Source organism: Dysidea avara, chromosome 8 (genome assembly GCF_963678975.1).
Source record: "Dysidea avara chromosome 8, odDysAvar1.4, whole genome shotgun sequence".
Taxonomy (NCBI): Eukaryota; Metazoa; Porifera; class Demospongiae; order Dictyoceratida; family Dysideidae; genus Dysidea; species Dysidea avara.
In genome coordinates this window covers 27,474,860-27,498,631 of record NC_089279.1, presented here as the reverse complement: position 1 = coordinate 27,498,631, position 23,772 = coordinate 27,474,860, and the positions used below count along the sequence as shown (strand labels likewise).

The 23,772-nt window shown below is 38.9% G+C and overlaps 2 protein-coding genes across 2 annotated transcripts; one reads left to right on the top strand and one right to left on the bottom strand.

Moving 5' to 3' along the window:
* Positions 1 to 3,733: 3,733 nt before the first annotated feature.
* LOC136264293 (uncharacterized) lies at positions 3,734 to 5,438 on the top strand. Its single transcript, XM_066059006.1, has 2 exons — positions 3,734 to 4,972; positions 5,056 to 5,438. The coding sequence occupies exons 1-2, from the start codon at positions 3,887 to 3,889 to the stop codon at positions 5,335 to 5,337; spliced, it is 1,368 nt and encodes a 455-aa protein (XP_065915078.1). The 5' UTR covers positions 3,734 to 3,886; the 3' UTR covers positions 5,338 to 5,438.
* LOC136264292 (uncharacterized) lies at positions 5,326 to 8,594 on the bottom strand. Its single transcript, XM_066059005.1, has 7 exons — positions 7,385 to 8,594; positions 7,280 to 7,327; positions 6,428 to 7,131; positions 6,152 to 6,379; positions 5,867 to 6,098; positions 5,756 to 5,809; positions 5,326 to 5,694 (listed from the first exon to the last, which is right to left on the bottom strand). Exons 1-7 carry the CDS (start codon positions 8,472 to 8,474, stop codon positions 5,381 to 5,383), a joined length of 2,670 nt encoding a protein of 889 aa, XP_065915077.1. The 5' UTR covers positions 8,475 to 8,594; the 3' UTR covers positions 5,326 to 5,380.
* Positions 8,595 to 23,772: the final 15,178 nt, after the last annotated feature.

The window sequence follows — 23,772 nt, the reverse complement described above, 5'->3', positions numbered from 1 at the left end:
AAATCATATTTAGTTTTAGTATAACAATTTATAGCAGATGCAGCATGCCCCAAATGTCTCCTTCCTTCTTCTTCGAGTGCATGGGGGACAAACTTTGGTAATGAAAACTACACTGTTGAATTGAAGCATACAGCAACAGACATGGATACGATACCATTCTAGTACTCAGTAGCCAACAGCATGCAGACACGCACCTAGTACAAATATAGCCAGCAGTATATAGAAACTATTAGATACTTGTAACAGCAGATCTATAGATAGTAGCTAATGATACAGTATAGCTAGCAGCCAAAAACTAGTCAGTAACAGAAGCTATCATTAGCTAGCAGCAGTAATTGTTGTTAGTGGCATGCAGGATAGGCAGGCAACCACCAACTGCAACTGCCATATAGGTGACCACCAAAAGCATGTGCAGCTACCTAAAATACAAAGTGGTCACTTGCTGTTACTTAAGATGGGAGTCATGTCTGAGAGGGTGGCCTTCTCAGCCACAATTACAGTATGATTAAATTTTGTAGCAAAAGAAGCTGTAGCTCCACTCTAAAATAGTATAATGGTTATAATTATAAGTGTACTATAATTACGTATTCTTAACACAAGGCTGCATGCTATAGCTTGTTAATATGACCCTATATCTTAAGTGCAATACTATCATATTATACCAGTCGACTTTGAAGCAGTTAGTAGGAGCAGTCAGCAGCAAACAGACAGGAAGAATTCATATAAATGTTGACAAGTTGTTAATCTATGCATGAAATAGTTCCCTGTCAGGTTTGTCTTTTCTACAAGAAAAGCAGAAAGAACATGTAGCTACTTGTTTTGATTATATGTAGTGTTTTCTCCCATATAGTATTAAGTGAATGGCACAACTTGTAGTAGCAAGAACTCATATTATGAACTCTTGGTAGTAGGTATAAATAGCTACATGCATGATGATGTTGATGATATCAATGACTTTTGTAGGAGCACATGTGAATGCAGATATTATGATATATGATGTGAATGCAAACAGATTATCTTAGTCACCAAATGTTCCTCTGAATGTCATCAAGATTTTCCATAAGACTGAATATTTGCAACTATTTTGTCCAATTTAAAGAGCTTATCAATTAGGCAATTAATCACACTGTAAAATTTCTTGTATGGTGAAGCGACATATCTTACAAATGGTTAGGTATAACAAGTAGAAGGAAAAATTAAGTTCAATTACGGATCATGGCCATAAAAAGTAGCAAAACAAAAGAGGTCACCTACACCTACAGATATATTAGTGGACATTTCTAGCCGTTATTGAGTTATGCTTGTTTGAAGGCATCAAGCAGTTAGTCAGTCAGTATAGAAAATTCTGTTAAATATATATTTTTTAAATTCTGTAGCTTATTGGAAGTATTTTTGGCCACTCTAAAGGCACTTTTGGGCTTTATTCTACCTAACCAATACTGCCATGGTACTGTGAATGCATTGTGAGGCTGATTTCTGGTTAATATATTTTTTGTGAGGAAATGCAAACATTTGTGATCCCTAATATAGAAGTACAACTGTGCTGTTTGATTACACCATCTGATTACATCATCAACTGAATTAGGTGCAAATTTCATTTGTTTAAGCAGAATGTGAAATTTAGGGTTAAAAGAAGCTTTACAGTAATAAGCTAAGTGAGACTGCGGTGTATTGTTGTCACATAAACATTAGCTGTGACTGCATAATGTGCGATCGGTTGACATGTATAGGTTGTTGCTTTGTATTTTCTAGTATGAGAGTGCCGCTAATCTTGCCTATAGAATCTTTTCCAGCTCAACCTTTAATAACATTCTAGTCTATGTGCTAAAACTGCTTTTCGTAGACACTTGTTGCGCTACTACATGCATGGCTCTGTATCTTCAAAAAGGTGTTTCTAACTCTGATTATATTACATTAGAAGTAATATAATACATTAATACACACAACATGGACTGTGGGTCCACCAAAGAAATAACTATACACAGGGACCACTCACCGCTGTGGTTTGTGCACTATAATTGTAAAGTTGACTCATTGCACAGAGAATGGAAGGGTAACAATCCACCTAACTAGCTAAATATTGCCAGTAAACTGACTTCTAAAAATATTTCAGGTTAAATGACTATGTGAACAGTGAACAGTATAACTATTGGCCTGATGAGCATATTAATAGATCTTGGGAATTGATAGATACTGTCAGCACTAGATAAACGAACTGATTATCAACATGAAGGTAACATTCCTAGTTTAACATCAAGATGTATTAAACTGTTTAGCATAGCAATCACAACCTGTGTTGTTGATATCTATTGTTGAAAGTCTGGTCCTATACTTGCACTACGTGGTGGGGCTCCCATTACTGTGCAGGCAGCTAGCAGAATCCCAAATTTAGGGTTTTTAAAATAACTAAAATTAATGTTCCTATTCCATGATAGCTAGACTCCAGATTCTGTAAACTGTTTCAGATAGCGTGTAAAATCCAAGGGGTTCCTGAAACCCCTTGGGTACGTCCCTGATTAACAATAACAGTTACTGCAAAGTGATGGCAGTCTGGTCTCCATTTGGATGAGGTTGACCAGTGCTGTTTCTAAAGAGTGACCAAATCATGATCTGCCCTTAGTTCTTGCTAGTTTTCAAACACCACTTATCCCACCCGCCGCTGCCACTCTCTCCATTTTGAGATCCTTTTGCTAGAACAAATCACTATAAATTCAGCTACTACCCCAGATCTATTCGTGATTGGAACAATTTACCCATTGAATCTTAGTCTCTGGAAGTGTATTAAGATAAACTATAATTTAATCTTATTTTGTAATTTGTTGTAACCTCCTTGAATATATCAGTTTGTAACTGTATTTAGTAGTAGTATTAATTCAGGAAAAAGGCACAGCCTGTGAATCCTGCTCAATTACATACAAATCAATCATTATATAAATAATGATAATCTTCATCTTGAATGAAGTTATGAATCAGCATTAACAGTGTAATCCGGTAAACTATTCCAGTCATTAACTACTCTATTCGAAAATGTGTAGACCCTCGCAGACTTGTTAAAACTCTCCTTATATAATTTGAAATTGTGACTTCTTGTAGATGTGTAAGTAGTTGGGGAGAAAAAGAATGAAGCATCAACATTAAGTAGACCATGTAACATCTGATATACTAATATCTTGTCTCCTCTCTTCCTTCTATAGTACTATAGGGATGGTAATCTGAGGAGTGATAAGCGCTCAGCATAGGGTAGCTCCCTCAAAGAACTGGTGGTTCTCTTCTGTACTTTTCTAACATTTTCTGATTGATGATATAATACAGCCCCATACAAAATTTACATATTCTAAAATAGGATGAATGAGAGTCTTGTGTAGGGAGTCAACATCAAGGTGTTTGAAGCATTTACTAATAAGTCCCAGAATACAATTGGCTTTAGTAGCTACAGCTGCAGCATGTTGGTGAAAGCTAAGGTTTTGGTCAATCACAACTCCTAGATCTTTCTCAGCAGTGGTACTACAAGGGGTTCACCATCAATAAGGTAATTGTGAGATGTAACACTTATATCCCAATTCTCATACTTCTACATTTGCTGTTATTAATATCTAATCCAAAACAGCCAAGCTGTAAAAAAGGTGTGCGGCCCTCAAAAAGGCTGTGGTGAAAAAAGATGTGAAATCCAAGGTGGCGGCCAAGAAATGGCTGTGATGGTAGCAAGAGTTTATAATAAGAGGAGAGTATCGAACTTCGCTATACCCAGTGAAAAATGAGCCCGTAAAGTCCTATGGCCTCGATCAAATGCCATGCTACCGACTGTTGATTGCTGACTAATTACTTGCGCCGCGTGAAAGATACCGGGCGTGCTCCTTTTACGCGCGCCCATAATCTTGTGTACAAAATGGCACGTGGTGGTGGACGAGGTCGAGGAAGAGGTACCGGGAAAGGCAGGAAAGCTCACGACAAAGAGCAGCAGCAGTCACGAACAGCTTCACCAGCAAAAAAACGACGAAGGCTTACAAAAACTCAGGGTACCGAGTCGAGTGACGGGAATGGGGTAACTGGTTGTTCTAAACAGCGCGCAGCGAAGAAGACGAAGACAGTAACACCAATGCATGACAAACAAACTGTTGTCGAAAGGAAGAAGACCAAGAAGAGCAAAACAAAGACGATGAAAAAATCTGACAGAGATAGCTTGTTGCAATCACTACAGAAAATCGATGACAAGATTCTACGCTGTGAAATTGTTGCCAAGTTAAAAGCAACTTTTGAAGGTAATATGTTGTTGATAGAGTTTACAGAAGTTGTGTGCTCAACCGAACAGCCGCTGCACGGTTTGATGATTCATCACCAGCGTTACTTTGCAGCAATGTATGTCTCCTGCAAGAAACAACAGGATGCTTACTTACAATTCCAAATTGACTGGTTTAAATATTGCAGCGTTTTTCTTCTCAGTGAAGAGCATTCTTTACAAGATATTGATTATCATGAATTGTCGGGACATGAAGTAAGTGCACTTAGAAACACATGGTTGGGGTTTGCAAAAGCTAATGGTGTTCCTGTTCCACGCTGTAACAAAGTTATGATGACCATATCATCTACAGTCTATCATTTTTTACTGGATCATGTTTCTCGGTTTCAGCAGAAGTTTCTGCAGCCTGAAACCATTACAATAGAAGCAGATGATGATGGCGTTTATTACCGCTTTGGGGGAGCAACACTTTGTAGCATGCTACATGGTTTGTATAAAGATATCAAGCACTGCTCAGATAACTGCAAAGATAGTCTTTCTCAGAAGATCACTATTTTGCAAGCCATGAACGTTAAGGATAAATCTTGCATTCCTGGGTACTTACAGTATCGTGACAGAGGATTTATGTATTTTCCTGACCCAGTCTTCATACTGTACCTCCGTGAAGTTGATAGTATTCTAAAAGAAGTGGTCAACTTGAAGGGGCTAAATGAACATGGAGATGAATTGATCAAGGTAAATTGTACTACATTTAAGCATACTAAGGAAAGCCACCACATGAATACACAACAATGTTATATGTTGTTTTTTTAACTCAGGTTGCTCATGACACTATCAAAGCTGACCGTAACATTGAACAATCATTCAAAAATGCGTTATCACAGAAGATACCAAATCTTGATGTCTTCAGTGAAGGAACCGTTGAGGGCGTCTGTGAAGAATTTACAAGGAAACTATGCAATACCAGAATCCAGGAGTTCATCTCATCTACGAAACAACAATTAGCTACTAAGAAGGGACTAGCGTCAACTGTAGATGTCAACCTGAGGAGCACCTTATTAACTCAGCATACAAAATTAAGCACTAAATTAGGTACTTAAATTCTTGATTATGTTTAATACATACATTAGTAAGAAACACTTGTTATTGTTGTTGTTCTTTCTTTCCATACTTGTGTTTTATTAATGGTAGTTCCAATGTACCAATAGATTGGTCCCTATAACCTTTTCCTGCCTGATGACTGGTAGTACACTGTTTTACCAAATGGGAACACCTCGACGTTACATAATTAACTGCATCCAACTTCCCTCCAGCACTATATTTATACTGGCTGAATAGACTCTCAACAGCAGAACCAGATATACGGAGTGGGGAGATGAAATACGTTGGATATGTCTCTAAGAACCATTTCACAAAAGCATTAAAACTGTAAACATCTATCCGTAAAAGGTCCCACGCTACATAAACAAAAGAAACATAATTAACAACAGTGTACACAATGCCATCCTATTCGCATACTTTGCCAAGATAGAAACTCCTTCTGTGTGTTGCTGGTATGTGGAAACTGTGGATCTGTTGATGTAAGTATATACATTCATGTTGTAGTTTGACATACTGTAGATCACATACCATGCTCAAGGAGATCAGTGAGCCACCCAGAAAAATAGTGGTAACCTTTATTAATGTTCTTTATGACATCACAGTTTAGGCTTTGGACCCTTTCATGGCTAAGAAAGCCACACTCGAACAAATGATGACAAGCTTCCAAGTATTTAAGTGTTTCTGAAGTTTTCGCTGATTCCTCTGGTGTAGTGTTGTCTTGATGTATATACCAATGCAGCTCTCCCAACACTTGTTCTTGCTAATAAAATACCACTGTACATTCTACAATCAAAAAATAACACCATAACTTACCTGCATTATCTTCGCTGGTAGCACATTCAATTTTGTCCATGCATCTCGAAGACAATGTGTTTCCTTCAGCCTTGGTACCATCCTTGCACAGTTGAGTTGAGCTCGACCAATTTCTCGCTTATATAAGTCATCAATAGTATCCCATCCAAACTTAGGTTTACCGACACGTTGAAAATGTTTTGTGCCACTTGTCTTTGAAGAGAACAAGGCATTAATCATGTTCTTCAGCTAAAAAATATCAAATAATTATTACCATTAGGCAATACAATAGCTTACCTGATGTGATGGACAGATCAGCCAAAATATTCGATGTGGCGGGTTCCATGGGTTCACCATCCATGGCTCTACTTTAAAAATGTCGTCTTCACCTTCTGTTACTGAGTACACTCCAGCATGTCCATGGTTTCTTTTGATGACTGAAACATTTGGAGATGCACCATCACAAACTAATAAACTAGTTTTAAGTTCGTGAAATTGGAACAGGTAGATTGTCTCCATGACGCATGCCATAACAAATTTGTTGTCCACTGTTGATGGGCTAGTGAAATAGGGCCCAACAATGTCAAATTCACTAGTCAGGTCACGCCAAAGAAATTGTAAAATGTAGGATGTTTGCTGCACAGCTTCAGGTTCCTTCAGCAGTCGATAAATATCATTAAGGGAAGGCAACTCTTTGTGGGTCATTGCAAGACCCATCAACTGGTGACTGCGGGAATTCCACATCAGCTGGCATGCTACCTTTACTTCGTCAAATATAAGCGCACCATCTGATCTCGGTTCTTGTCTACCAGTTTCTCTGCATTGCTCTTTAAAAAGGACATAACGGGCAACTTGAGTTTCAATACACTCACTCCTTGCTCCTGGCTCATGCATGAATGCTCCAGTATAAGCCTGCAATGTGGCCTTTGATGGTAGTTGCAAGATCCCAAATCCTTTCAGTGCATCGTAAGCTGCACTGCTTCTGGTATATACTGCCAAGGCTACAAAATAACAAAAATTTTTTTTGTAAATTTGAGTTTATCAAACTCCTAATTTCTGCCACCAACCTTCCTTGCATGCATAATTTATTATTTATTTACTGCATACAAGAACAGTCTATATAACCTATTGAATCCTGCAGTGGCTTACCAATTCTGATGGTAATCATACTCCATCTGTTGCCGCGAGCACCCGTAGCTGAAGAAAAAACAGAGCAGAATAATTAACAGTGCAACAGAATAATATAGAAATTACCATTCTTGGATTGGTCACGCAGAAACTGCTGTTGCTGACGTTTACTGTCTGTATACCAGATCTCCTTCATAAGGTCACCCACACCATGCTCACTCCCTTCAAGAAAAATCTCATCTAAATCACCATTACCAATCCTTTCTACAAGAGTACACATCTCTTCATGTTGTTCATCATTCAATGTTACATCAGATTCATTGTACTTTTCCAACTTCCTTATCATGTTTGATCTCTCACTTTGTGAATTTGACTTTCTCCTTTGTTGACTAGCGGGAGACATGTAGGATAGTCTGGCACGTGATGACGACGACGACTGTCTTTTCAGCTTTCTACTGGGGCTCTCTTGTAAGGTGCGACGCCTTTGACAATTTAAATCAGTCACAAGTCTCTTACAGGCAGAGCACTGCACCTCACTAGAGCTTTTCTCATCGCTGGTAGCATTACTGGCCAATTTAAACCACAATTTGCAATTGAATGAGTCAACACGGGCAAATGGCTCCTTGGTTTGTCTAACGCTTAAAATATCAAAGCGCATTGCTCCATAGTAATGTTGCTTGTAGTGCAGTGGATCTATACCAGGACAAAACTTGTAACAAGGATCTCTACAAAATTTCTCACACAGTTCTTGGACATCGAAAACTGATTGAAATACACCAGATTCCCATTTCTTCATCAGTACATGCACCTCATATTCAAAACCTGTAATTGTCACTTGGATTCGTGATGTATAGCCAAACGGTGGATGAAGCATCACAGTACGCTGTGTTATCACTAACATAGAATTACCTGAAATATCCTGGACTGGTGAAAAGCACAGTTCTGGAAACCTATCAACTCCCAACTCACAAACTTCGTGGTGAAATGATTCAATCTTTGCTTTATCGATAATATTGCACCTTGGCGAACCCAGCTCCACGTTGTTACTGTCAGTTTCTTCACTTATACCTTCATCGCCGACTTCTATTCTAACGGTACGCTCTGACCCACCACTGCTACACATACCATGACGATGGTCATCAATTAGAACTTCATCGTCAGTCGTTTCTTCACCTTGACGAGCAAAGGACACTCGTCTAGAAGGAGTTTCATCCATCCTGAAACTTAAAGCGGACACATGCGGACATTCTCAAAGCCGCCCAAAACGTGTTAACTCTCAGCAATCAACAACTGGTGAGTTTACGCAAAATTACTGTGATATCCGGAATACTTTACGGGCTCATTTTTCACTGGGTATAGCGAAGTTCGATACTCTCCTCTTATTATAAACTCTTGATGGTAGGTTAATGGTAAAAATTTTAATAATGACAATTCAGGTGAATTTTGTGCCAAGACCAAGCGGCACAAAAATTCATCTGAATTGTTATTATTAAAATTTTTACCATTAACCTACCATCACAGCCATTTCTTGGCCGCCACCTTGGATTTCACATCTTTTTTCACCACAGCCTTTTTGAGGGCCGCACACTTTTTTTACAGCTTGGCTGTTTTGGATTAGATTTCATTTCTTTTTGTATTTGTATCTATGGCCGGCTTTGGGACTTTTTTAACCTATCTTTTTTTCTTTACCACAGGAAGAAGAAAAGATGAAGTAGATGTACTTTAAATATTTTATCAGTAAATGTACAAATTATATATATAATACATATATTGATTACAGAAATCTCCATGGTGGTTTCTTTGTAACTGAACACTCTACAAGGTGACTTCTTCTAGATGTCCTCTCTACAGGGTGAATTGTTTGTAGCTGAACGATCTACAAGGTAACTTCTTCTAGCTGATCTCTCTACAGGGTGATTTGTTTGTAGCTGAACTCTCTACAGGTGATTTGTTTGAAGCTGAACTCTCTAAATGATAGTTTCTTTGTAGCTGAACTCTCTACAAGGTAACTTCTTCTAACTGATCTTTCTACAGGGCAATTTGTTTGTGGCAAAATTTTATACAGGGTGATTTCTTTGCAGCTGAACTCTCTACATGGTGGTTTCTTTGTAGCTGAACTCTCTACAAGGTAACTTCTTCTAGCTGATCTCTCTATAGGGAGATTTGTTTGTAGCTGAATGATCTACAGGTGATTTGTTTGAAGCTGAACTCTCTAAATGATGGTTTCTTTGTAGCTGAACTCTCTACAATTTAACTTCTTCTAGCTGATCTCTCTACAGGGTGGTTTGTTTGTAGTTGAACTATCTACAAGATGACTTCTTCTAGCTGATCTATCTACAGGGTGATTTGTTTGTAGCTGAATTCTGTATAGGTGATTTGTTTGCAGCTGAGCCCTTTACAGAATGGTTTCTTTGTAGCTGAACTCTCTACAAGGTAACTTCTTCTAGCTGATGTCTCTACAGGGTGGTTTGTTTGTAGCTGAACTATCTACAAGATGACTTCTTCTAGCTGATCTCTCTACAGGGTGATTTGTTTGTAGCTGAATTCTGTACAGGTGATTTGTTTGCAGCTGAGCTCTTTAAAGAATGGTTTCTTTGTAGCTGAACTCTCTACAAGGTAACTTCTTCTAGCTGATGTCTCTACAAGGTCACTAGTTTGTAGCTGAGCTCTCTACATGGTGGTTTCTTTGTAACTGAACTCTCTATACAAGGTGACTTCTTCTAGCTGATCTTTCTACAGGGTGATTTGTTTGAAGCTGAACTCTCTACAAGGTAACTTCTTCTAGCTGATCTTTCTACAGGGAGATTTGTTTGTAGCTGAACTCTCTACATGATGGTTTCTTTGTAGCTGAACTCTCTACAAGGTAACTTCTTCTAGCTAATCTCTCTACAGGGAGATTTGTTTGTAGCTGAACTCTCTGCAAGGTAACTTCTTCTATTGATCTCTCTACAGGGCGATTTGTTTGTAGCTGAACTCTCTACATGGTGGTTTCTTTGTAGCTGAACTCTACAAGGTGATTTCTTCTAGCTGAACTATCTCTTTCCATAGTTGCATGAACTCCCTACAAGGTAACTTCTTCTAGCTGATCTCTCTACAGGGTGGCTTGTGTGTATAGCTGATCTCTATACAGGTTTCTTGTTTCTAGCTGATCTCTTGAATTCTCTTCAGGGTGACTGCTCTATTAGGATGACTGCTGTAATGTGGATTGTACTAAGTTTCTGGGCCGCACTATTGGTGTTTCTCTAACTATTGCTCGATCGGTAGCTTCTGCTAACATGAAGCAACAAATTTTACAATTTTTACAATCCATCGATAAGTGTTCTGTTCGGGGAGAATATAAGATATGGATCTTTAAAAACTTTGTGTCTTCTGTTCTGTTCTACATTTTCATTTAGCTGTTGAGAGGCTTACCGTGTCTTCTATTATTTCAGCACAGTCATCAGTATTGAAATTTGTGAAAAATTGGTTGAACCTCCCCAGAAATTGTACTCCTGGAACTGTTTTCCACCCAGATGTGTTGGATCTCCCCTTTTTACCACACCTGAAGCAATCAGCCAAACTTTCATACATTCTGGCTATTGAATGGTCAGTTGATCCACTGATTATAGAGCTGCAACATTCTATTTTAGCTAACAGATCCGATATCTCTTCCACTGTCCTTGACTGTTTATCTGCTGCTAAGGCTTCAGTTGCCAACATTCACTCTGCAACTTTCAAGAACCATGCTCGCCACAACTTACGTTCTGCTCACATTGAATATTGGAAATCAAAACTGGAACCATTAACTGTTCAAAATAAATTTTTAGATATTGTAACTCTGGAGCAAGCTTGCCCTCTGTGGAAGAGATTGATGTATGGCCTCCCTGAAAAACAGCTGTCCTTCCTGCTACGTGCTGGTTGTGACACTCTACCAACCCCTATGAACCTGGCCAGATGGAACATCATTACTGATCCTAGATGTGCTCTTTGCCAAGCTCCTCAACCCACAACAAACCATATTTTGACTGGCTGTCCTGCTGCTCTAGATCAAGGCAGGTATACCTGGAGACATGATTCAGTTTTACAGGTCCTTGTTCATGGGCTCCAACAGCATTTACCTGAAACATTCAAACTTTACGCTGACCTTCCAGGTTATCTAGCTAGTTCCAGCCCCGCTAGTACCATCCCAACCAATCTTTCCTCCACCCTCAGCAGGCCTGACTTGGTATTGGTTTCTAATGATTCCATTTGTTTGTTCGAATTGACAGTACCAACTAATACCCAACAACATCTTCTTGCTGCTAGAGCTAGAAAGGAAGATAGATATAGCTCCTTGCAATATGACCTCCAGCTTTCTGGGTTAACTGTCAATCTTGTTCCAATTGAAATTGGTTGTTTAGACCACTTTTTGTCAGAAACAATTGCTCAAATGGCTACTGCTTGTGAAGTGCCAAAGAAAACCGTAAGATCCTTGTTTGAGCAGGCAGCTCGCATTGCTGTGTCCTGTTCTTACAGAATTTTTAATTCTAGAGCCTCCCCGGGCTGGGATCTTTTAGACCACCTTAGGTAAACTTTAAGTACTATTTAATACATAAATGTAGATATAGTTTTTTTTTGTGTATTGTAATTTAATTTACCTTTAGTTAATGTAAGTCTTGCCAGGGCTCCTGTACTGATCCATCAGCACATGGTACCCCTGTGTCTAGGCCCCTGTATGCTTGTAATGTATATTTTGTCTTAATCATTAAGACGTTTATTCTCTCTTTCTCTCTCGATCTCGCACTTGCTGCACCAAGTTGGATTTCATGTTATAACTCCGTGGCTTTAAGTCCGATTCTTCTACACCATTGATGAGCCTTTCTAAGATGATTACTCCATCTGTACAACGATTTTCAAAGCATTACCCCAAGCGCTTTATCTGGTAGGCGTGGCAAGCAGTCGTTTTTTTATTAGCTAATCTCGATTGCGTAATTGTTACACAGTGTTGGTTTTTTCGTTGTATCTTCCTGGTTTTTAGCTCGATTTCTTTCAAACCACAAAAGGTTTGAGGTTCAATAGTTAACCTATTCACCCACCGATTTTCAGCTTCTTCCCATACGCGGTTTAACCTGTAGGCGTGACAACATATTGGTGTTATTTTCCGTGAATAATCGCTCATAATTCTTTGCCTGTTTATCATATTCCAGCCAAAGTTGGTACCAAGATGCGCCTTTATACCCCCCTTCTGTGTGCCAAATTTCAAGGTAATCGGATATGGCGTTCGCGTTTTATAGCAGTTTTTGTAAGTGTGCGACAAGAGGAAGAAAAATAAGAAGAAAAAAAACGAAGAAACTAAGCCAATTTTTGAAGTCGCATATCTCGGGAACGCGTGAAGCGATTTCGCTCAAATTTGGAATGTGGAGTGCTGAAGTTGGAGGGCATGTCCACAGCAAAAATCGTCTTGTTTCATCAAGGCAGCACAGAGCTACGGAGGTGCGAAAATTGCGTTTTCTTTCTATAATGCCATGCAAAATGATCCTGAGGCATTATGGCTTATGCCCAGAAGATGGCATAGACTTGTTGAACTAAGTTATTAATTAAGGTTGTTTTGTAGTTAAGGTAGCTAGTTTTGAATTTTGTATTTTCTTTCTTCCTGTCAATATACTCACGCGGGTGTTACGCGCCGGCTTCTTGGGCCGCACGACATACTACCGTGTGTCTTGATTCATTAACCAGGTCTTCAACCATTCATTAAAGTTGTCAGCATCAGCTTCAAGTTGAACAATATCCAAGTCACAAGTGACAGTTTTCAGTATTCATAATTCAGAGCACATGAACATATAAACTGATTGAGGTGAAACTTTGAATACCAGTATGGGTGTGGCTGTTAAGCATTCTACATCACGTGCGGTATCAGATTTTTTCATATCGAGAATCCGCTATGCAAGGCACAATGTGTACGTGCTTGACTATCTTCATGGTCAGCATTGTTTTCGTCAGTGTTAGCAACGCACAAGGTGAGTCTATAGTGTCTGTAATTTTGCAACCGCCCATAAGACTGCGGTGAATCAGATTAGCATTTCATGCTCACTGGGTTGGGTACACTATAAAGTTATAGTGGAGACTCTGACTGTACTAGTGCAGGCCCGTAGCCAGGGGGGGTTCGGGGGGTTCGGAAGAACCGCCCTCTTGGAAAAAGGGTCCACAATTTTTGGTATACAAGTCCAAATTTTCAGGAGCAAAAGTCCATTAGCTACAGTTTACTAGATACCACTAATAAGAAACTAAATTAAGCGCTTCGAGTAACTCATTCATTGCATGGATTAAATGCAATGCAAGATCGAGATACTCTAATAGAGCAGTCAACCACTCTAATAGAACAGTCACAATATTTGGAACTTTACTAAAGGTCCACTTTTGGTCAAAAAGAACCCCCCTTTCAAAATCCCTGGCTACGGACCTGTAGTGGGTCGGGAAAATTTTACCGTCTAACCGGACTACTGACTAAAAAGACTAGGTGAATACTCGGCCCGGGTGCGAATGAGATTGCCCAGAGGAGGTTGGTCATGCACGCGTCATAGCCCTATGACGTATTGATGCGTGTTATTGCACAACCAAAAATAATGGCGTTTGAACTCTCGTTAATTATCTATGGTGTTGGCATTTTCTTCCCATCCACATGAAGTATTCATGGTGTATCCTGTTTCTTGGCCTAAGAAAGCCACACAGCATACTTCGTGGCTGAACGAAGGGCGCTGGAAACCATAATTTATCGATACTAATTCGTGCATTAGAATACTTTATATCGATACTGAGGTGTTGGGGTTGAACTTTTCTTTGAGATCACGAGATGTTTGATGACGCGTGACCAACCTCCTCTGGAGATTGCCTATTGATGAGGCCATTCTAGTGGACATGCAGGTGTATCAGTAAGCAGGGGAGGATCCAGAGTTTGGAAAGAGGGGGGGCACCTTTCTGAAAAACAGTTGAAGACCAAAGAAAAAAAAGGTCACGACAATAATAGCTAGTTATCCTTACCAACTATATCACGTCTATTATGTAAAATAAAATCCTATTTATAGCTTCATCGGTAAGCTACACCGCCTCATGAACATTGTGACTGCTTTATTAGAGTAATTGACTGCTCTATTAGAGTATCTCGATCTTGTATGCAATTTCTTGAAGGGGGGGGGGGGGGCATTTGCCCCAAATGCCCCATCCTGGATCCGCCATTGGTAAGCCCTCCCACTGCATGCCCTGAGTGGCAATTAAGGCTGTCCCCGCCTTCATAATATAAATAATCTCCCCAGGGATCATCAAAGCAATTAAGGATTCAATCACGTATTCTAAATAAGGCAGACAAAATGACTGCTCTAATACAGCTCAATACTACGGATGTTTAAAGTGTCAGCATGACTTAGCCTGTAATGGGTTATTGTGGACGTAATAACAATTGTCTCTTTGTTCTCAGGGTTGTTAATTTACTATCATGGAATGTGTAGCTATGAAATGATTTAATGATTATGAGTGACTGCCGGCATCAGTTCAAAGAACTGGTTTTCAGCAGTGCCCTGCAATTACCATGGAACGATTTGAATTGTGGAGGCTATAGCTTTGTCATCATTTGTGACCGGATTTCACATAACAAGGCTTCCACACACACAAAATCAAACTTAAGTTTTTACCAGAAATGGATTGCTGGCCTGATACACTATCATATTCCACACTGTACTTCCTTCAGGACTGGCAAGTCTGGTTTCTGTAGCAGCTTTCTTCCGACCCTGTCAAAGCCACGAGTGGGAGATTGGTGCCATTGAATGGCCATGGCTTTGTGATAATGGTGTGTAGTGAGCTGGGACTTCACAGAGAGGTCGCCAATAGTGTTCTCAGTCAATTTGGAGTGATTTGAGGGCCATGGAGGGCCATGGAGAGCCCAAACTTGGCCTCTGGATTCCAATCATCTTCTTGCTTCATTTTATACCCCTATATTGAGCCCACCCACCACCCTCCCACCCTATTACTACCACCTGTGATATTATTACCCGCTCGAGAAAAGCTGCCCAAAACAGGGCTAATTTTGGGTATCAGAAATGTATACACCCACTCAGTGATAGCTAGTAAATAGATGCATACTTGGTGCAAATTGTGTTTGCACAGCTGTAGGCACTGGGAAGTTATTGCACAATGATTACTTAAAATTGCCATATCTCCTAACGAAGCTTTGTGCGTCGAAGCCGGGTTTTGTCAAATTCAGTCACATTTATGCATTTGTATTTTTTGTATCTGTTCATGTGGTTTATTATGTATGTGTGTTGTGTTATTATATTTCCTTGTATAACAGTTGTGCATTCAAATCAAGGCCTGGTCCTAAAAAGAGGCCAGGGGGTGCTACCAGATTACAATAGCGTATTTTGTAGAACAAGCATTCCTGCAACTACTGAATCCAGTGACTTGTCAAAAGTATGTCAACAGCAGCTTCTATAAGGAGCAACAAGATTTTTTAGCTTGTTCACGAATGGATTATAAGAAATAAATGCCTGGGCATTTATATGAGGAAATATGGTATGTTTATTTACAGCTACTTTGGCATTGAACAATTGTTATAGCTAATGTGCCAAAGTAGGGACTTTCCTACTGAGCTATGCTATAATACCATCATTCATCTTTTGTTTCACTACTTTTTATTGCATATATAGATCCTTACTTCATTCTTAAATTAACAATTTTTAGAAAGTTTTTTTTGTAGCACAGCTAGCTACTGTGACTTTTCTAGTAGAAAATCACACATGACTGTTATATTAGAGTGACTGTTGTAATAGAGTATCATGAGTCAGCCAAGGGGTGTGCAGCTAGCTAGACCAATAAGGGGTGGTAGCTAGATTGTATCTCCGTACTCCATCGCTATTAGCCCACCTAGATGTTTACTTGATGGGTGTGGTTGCAAACCTATCGTGAACGGGATCCCTATCACGAAGTTGCAGATATCTAGCTAGTATACCTCTTATACCTCTAGTATACCTCACCAGGACTGAAGCCCAGCTCTGAAATAATTCTGAGGCATCTAAATATGCTGCTGAAGAAAGTGTTGATATGGAAAATTAATGCCTTGATATGGTTTCATTGGATGAAGAAGACAAGCAGCCTGATTGAAGTTAGAAGAAAAGACAAGGCGCAGAGGGCCTATTTGATGTGTGTCTATTGTTCAAACCTGCCAAACCATCTCAGTAACTAACAACTGGCCACATAGTCACAGGCTGGGGGTGGCAGCTGCAGAGACATATATTTGCTCTGCTACATGTTACTGAACGATTTCCCCATAATTAATGGGAGGAGGGAGCCACCATGCTGAATCTTTCTGCTATCTTAAAGTAGTCCATGTAAGCTACTACCTTAATTCTGGGCACAAATTCACCTCATGTGATCCACATGATTTGTGATGCTACTTACATCATGTTTCCGCTGATTGTGTCATAGTGACATGGAATAGGGTGAAAAGAGAGATACCCTTGATACACAAGTATAGATCGAGTGCAGGTGTAATTTAAGTAGCTTCTATCCCACACTTTGAAGTATTTGACTTCATAAGCAACATGACAATGAGCATGTGAAGTTACGTATGGTTTCAATTTTTGCTGTGATTGTAAGTTTTAGTTATAGTTAAAGCAATGCTGCACATATGTATAGAAAATACAGCATAAGGGTGTGTATGTCAAGAGGAAAATAGAGCACAATACAAGGCTGAGTGCTGTATTAGCCTTCGTAGGATCAGTTTGTCTAGTTTTAGTGATTTACAATGTCATGCGTGTCTTTATTTGTGCTGTCTGAGTGTGATTGTTTTTGTGACATTCCTTGCATAACTATACTGTATTTTCCCAATTATCCCCTAACTGTTTTGTAGGAAAATACAGCGCTTTAATCCTCCCACATAAAGTATAATGTGGCTTCATTTTGCTTTGACTCAACTGAATGTGTAAGGAAACAGAACTGTAGGAAAATGGGAATGGGAGAGGAACAGAAATGACCAACGGATAATGCCTGATAGAGATCATGCCAACAATGCAGATAGGATTTTGCAGCACAATGCTTCTTTGCAGCGTTGTTAGATCCTTTTGCTTAAACAATCAAAACACTCTAATAGAGCAGTCAAGCTTTTTTGTTATCTATACCACCAGGGACCTCTACTGAAAATCTGTGAATTGATGGGCTATAGCTGGCATAGATTAGGTATATAGACTACACACTGAAAGTTAGCTACTCCTTTGAAACCATTTAAAAAGGTTCTCAGTTAACTGACACTACCTATTTGGAAACTGCACATGCTCCTTCCAGATTAGAAGTCATATTGGTATTACAGCGTAGCTCAGTGGGAAAGTGCCTACTTTGGCACAGCTATAACAATTATTTTGTTCAGTGCCAAAGTAGGGACTTTCCCACCGAGCTATGCTGTAATACCATCATTCATGATCATCTCTTGTTTCACTACTTTTTATTGCATAGGTCCCTACTTCATTTTTAAATTAACAATTTTTTAAAAATATTAGTTTTTTGTTGTAGCACAGCTAGCTACAGTGTAACTTGTGACTGTTCTATTAGAATATCATACATGACTGTTGTATTAGAGTGACTGTTGTATTAGAGTATCTTGAGGGTGTGCAGCTAGCTAGACCAATAAGGGGTGAGGTCACTGTTAAGTAAATAGCTAGATGGTTATTAAAGAGGTGTGGTCTCCATACTCTTCACTATTAGTCCACCTTGATCTTTTTGATTTGGTGGGTGTGGTCATGAATAGGCCTAGTCACGAACCTATCATGGACAGGATTCCAATCATGAAGTTGCAGGTATCTAGCTGGTATACCTCTTATAGTAGCGCCAGGACTGAAGCACTTCTGAAATCCAGCTCTGAAATAATTTTGTGGCATCTAAACATGCTGCTGAAAGAAGGTGTTGATATGGAAAATTAATGCCTCAATATGGTTTTGTTGGATGAAGAAGAAGACAAGCAGCCTGATTGAAGATAAAAGAAAAGACAAGGCGCAGAGGGCCTACACTCATCGGAACCCCAAAAGGTGGTGAGTTTGTTATTGTGGCATAAAATGGTGGCCATGCACTGCTTCGTTTGGCCTCTAGCCTTGCGACTGTGGTCAGTCAGGCAGTGAGACTAAAGTTTGAGTTTTGGCAATTCTATATCTGGCCACCCATAAGCGTTTTGTTATGTATTATGGATTATATGAACTAGTACTATTCTGTAAAGGTGATTTTCATTGTGTAAGATGTTTAGGTTGATTTTCAAATGCAGAATTTTGGGCAGCGCACAAAATTGCTGGGGCAATCCCTACTTAAACGGTAGTACCGTACCGTTTGATATAGAGACTAGTCAAGTCATCAACACTGAAAGTTAGCTACTTCCTTAAAACCATAAATGTTTAAACCAATAACATAAATAGGTTATACATTTAAATGACAGACTTGCATATAGATGAGAGAAGTTGTACCTACATTGTCAGTATAAAAGTGATATGATGTGGTATGTGGCAGATGCAGCATGTGTGGGTGGCTCCAATGAGGAGACTAGAAGAACAATATGACCAGTCATGAGGACTCCCCTTGGAGCTGCTTCAGTTCAACAAGTATACCTTATTGTAGCATAATTTTAGGGAACTATTATAATGCCACAAGAAAAGAAAGAATGGTGCCAGATGTGTGTGGCTATAATTGCATGACGAACCATGTCCCTATTCTATAATATGCATGCAAAATTAATATGATACATGAAACTAGCTTAGAATCAATCTCCTAAAATCAACTGTTGGAGGCGTAGTGGTACAAAAATTACTGACGATTCCTGCTTTAGCTTATGTGCCAACAACACACAAAACCATAGACAAGAAACAAGAAGCCATTTCTTTGCACTGAAAGGTAGAAGAAATATGACACAGAGGAGTCCACGATCTGTGTACGGCACATATGTACTGCAATATGCCAAAAGGCAGCAATGAACATGTAATGGTGAAAATATCTAGCCTGTAACCTTAATTGTTTATGAGCTATGTATGTCCAAAGGCATCAGGCAGGTATGCAGTTGGTCATCAGTAAACAAATATGTGACTGAATTTGACAAAACCAGGCTTCGACGCACAAAGCTTCGTTAGGAGATATGGCGATTTTAAGTAATCATTGTGTAATAACTTCCCAGTGCCTACAGCTGTGCAAACAAAATTTGCACCAATTATTCATCTATTTACTAGCTATCACTGAGTGGGTGTATAAATTTCTGATACCCAAAATTTGCCCTGTTTTGGGCAGCTTTTTTCGAGCAGGTAATAATATCACAGGTGGTAGTAATAGGGGTGGAGGGTGGAGGGTGGGGGGTGGTGGGTGGAGGGTGGAGGGTGGGTGGTGGTGGGTGGAGGGTGGAGGGTGGAGGGTGGAGGGTGGGGGGTGGTGGGTGGACTTAATATAGTGGTGAAAAATGAAGTAAGAAGACGAATGGAATCAAGAGGCCAAGTTTGGGCTCCCATGGCCCTCAAATCACTCCAAATTGACTGGGAACACTATTGGCGACCTCTCTGTGAAGTCTCAGCTCACTACACACCATTATCAGAAAGCCATGGCCATTTAATGGCGCCAATCTCCCACTCGTGGCTTTGACAGGGTCGGAAGAAAGCTGCTACAGAAACCAGACTTGCCAGTCCTGAAGGAAGTACAGTGTGGAATATGATAGTGTATTAGACCAGCAATCCATTTCTGGTAAAAACGTAAGTTTGATTTTGTGTGTGTGTGGAAGCCTGGTTATATGAAATCCGGTCACATAATTATGTATTTCTTAATTCCATACCATTTTATTGAAAATATATAAAAATTTCATGTGGGCTTGGTTATTACTGTAGACATTGTAAGGGTGATTACTGGCCAATATTTTTTGCGTGAAAGTACAAACCTTGATGACCTCTACTATAGAGTACTATACTCATAGCCTGCACAATAGACATTGTTTCAGTATAGTATATGTTTTGAATTAGATATGTACCTATAACATTTCATTGCAAAGTTTAATGCTTAGCCTTTTGTTAACCATATTGATTATTGTGTGTAACTATATAGAATAATAAGATCTTGCACATAGAGCAGGTATAAGTGTTAGCTCCATAAATAAGTTGAATTTGTAAAGGCAAGTCATAAATACTATTATAAATAATAACTGTATGGTTGATTGCAAATTTGTGTGTGCGTGTGTGTGTGCGTGTGCGTGTGCGTGTGCGTGTGTGTGTGTGTGTGTGTGTGTGTGTGTGTGTGTGTGTGTGTCATGTATGGTTATCTAATACAGAAGATGGAGATGTTCGATTAGTTAATGGATCCCAACCATCTGAAGGTCGAATTGAGATGTGGTATAATAGCACTTGGAGAGCAGTTTGTGGTAATCGTTACTACTACTCCTATAGTGTTGAAATTCGTGGTGTCTGTTGCTTTCCCTCTTATATCACTGCTATGGATGTGATTTGTAAACAGATTGGCTATGCTGGTCTCTTGAGTAACCTTCGTTATGCTCCATATGGACCAGGAGAATTTCCTATATTATCTTTTCATTGGTTGTGCAATGGAAATGAGTCTAATTTACTAGAGTGTCAATCATTTCCTGTCTATCAGCCTGGTTGTGAAGTTGCTACTGTGGCATGTAAAGCTATTAATGGTAAGCTATATATTCATTATCCATATAGATAGATCATAAAGATTCACATGCCTATACACTATGAAAGTTTGATTCCACAACATGGTAGAAGTTGCATTATTTTTAATACAGATACAGTGTTTATGTGTTAAAAATAAAATGCTATTTTTATGCATGCATAGCTCCATAGTCCCTTTTCTGTAAGCACACCATTTTTGTATTATAGCTGTCTGCTATGTAGGGTAGGCCATGCAGTAAATTTAATTTAATTTAATTTGCTCCAGTCATTCACAAGATATGGATGGCCAATATTTCAATTTTTTTTCTTCATGTTTCTTTTTAAGGGGTCTACAAAGGCCAAGATTTTTGTTTCGCACACATTGCTAAAATTGTCGTAAAACACAAATTCAAAATTCAATTGCCTTGAAATTTGGTACAGATAAAAGAGCATATAAAGGTAAGTGTACATACTACATTTGCTATGAATCAAATAAATGTCCACAGTGCTATGAACATTTATTCTCAATAAAATACTAAACTTTTGTCATGGCTAGGGACCCGCCAATTATGCTCATAATTTTACCTATTATGCTATGCTGCACTGCTCAAAAATTTATCTAATATGTTTAAATTTATGCTCAATACTTACCCATTATGCTCAAATTATGCCCAATTATTTATGCCCCAGTTCTCATGCTCTGCTAATAAATTCCAATTTATGGATAAATAATAAGTGGCTGAAGCACAAACTTACTTGTCAAAATGCATATCACAGAAAGATCGATATACTCTAATAGAAAAGTCAGCTATATGATTATTCTATTAGAGTTACTGACTGTTCTATTAGAGTATATCGATCTTTCTGTGATAGCTATTTTGATAAGCAAGCATTCATACTATTACACAAATATTCTGCCTATTATGCTAGCATTATGCTCAATGCTTTCAGACACCTATTATGCTCATAATAATGCCAGCATAATCGGCGGGTCCCTAGTCATGGCTACATTGTATACAGCATATGGGAATAACTTGTGTACATAGGCCAATCATCATAGCAGTGTCTTTTTTGATGGTTTGAAACACAAAGGAGTAACACCTACATAGTTACAAAGCAAAGACCAAACAAATGTAAAATAGCAGTCTAGAACTTGAGACACTCTAATGGCCATCATTATTAAATTCCTTGTTTCCTGTCACCGCCCACATCAATTTTTAGGAAGCCGCACCAATTTTTCATTATTTGATTATAGATCATGTGAATGCACTATTTCATTGTATAGAAGGAGGCACAGAGTAACCAAGTTTAAGGTACATGCATTAGCTGTGCATATAAACATAGTAGAAGGACGGAAACTCCTCCACTCCTGTTCAACAGGGTGTATGGGTGGTACAGTCCTGGCAGCCTTTGTGTCCACATACAATTTGGCTTTGACATCTTTGACTAATTCCAATTCTGGTTGCAAAGCTTCTTTAGAATAGGATCAAAGGAGCATTCATAAACACCCATGAAGTAACAACAGATTACAATTTATTGCAAAATTGTTACAACAGTGAACCAAAACAAGAGTCCAATGCTACTAAATATAGTCAGTCAATACAGGAACTATATTATATGGCACGCAAAGAGTGTGAGACAAACAAAAGAGTACTTCATCATGAGAATACTCTTTGAGGCCATGTTTTCTTTGACAGTATATATAGGGAATTTATTTGAGGTCAACACAGCTCTGTAAATTTACGTGAAATTATCCAACTTTTGCTGAGCTGCCTAAAACGTTTCAATTATCATCAAAATATTGACTAGCCTCACAATGTACTCGTGACGCCTTGGCAGTATTGATAGCGTACAATCAAGCCCAAACATACCTTCAAAGCAACTTGAAATGCTTTGGATGAGAGATTGAAAATTTGTTTAACAAGTTATCAAATAATATGTAGCATCAGTTAATCACCATTGTATTGTGTCAAAGGTTGGCCTAGATGCTGCCTGATGCTCCCAATACTCTCTCTTGATCTTGTAGAGCAGTTCTGGACAACAATTTGGACATGGCATACGATAACCTGTTAGTACTACTCCTAACGCTGCTAATGGACTGACTACTAATATAGCTAATTGGTACCTACAAACATTTGATTGTACAGTTTGTGTTAGGTATTACTTAGGCCCACATCATGCATTGTGGGCTTTTCTTTGTCCTTCTTTGTTCCTTATTTCTTTTTGTTTGTAATGAAAAGAGTGTTGTGCATCGATGACTTTGTGTGTACACTTGCATAGAACACTGTCAATGCCTGATAATTGCATTGTGTTATGCTTGTGTGAAGGCATCAGTTAGTCAGTCAATTGTAAAAAAATTAAAATTACATAGCAACTGCTTTGAAGTGCTGTCAGTCACACTGAAGGCACTATTGGGCTTGATTATACCCAACCAATACTACCTAAGCATGGTAAAGGTATTGTGAGGCTGATAAATAGTTTCATGAGAAAGTGTAAATCTTTATGATCCCTTGTCCCATTGCTTTTTGCTGACAGAGCAAGGTGTCAATTCATAGTAGAGAACCATGGCTTTGCGTTGCCAATTGCATTAGAAATCTGTCTCCCAACAGTTGAAGTAAGCAGATTGGTTGTAGGCTAGCATCATGCATCCTTCTCTGTGTGTAGCTGTGTATTGGGCAGAAAGAACAGAGTAAAAAAAAAATATGTGAAATGGCTACATCACTTGTTAGTAAATAATATAGGGGTATGCATTTAATTGTACAATTATATCTGGTACTATTGTTTACATTGATGTGATGTTGTAAGTTTACTAATGATAAGTTATGTTACAAAAAATTTTACTGGCTAGTAGGCACCCAGCTGCAGGCAATAATTGAACAGTCTGTAATACCA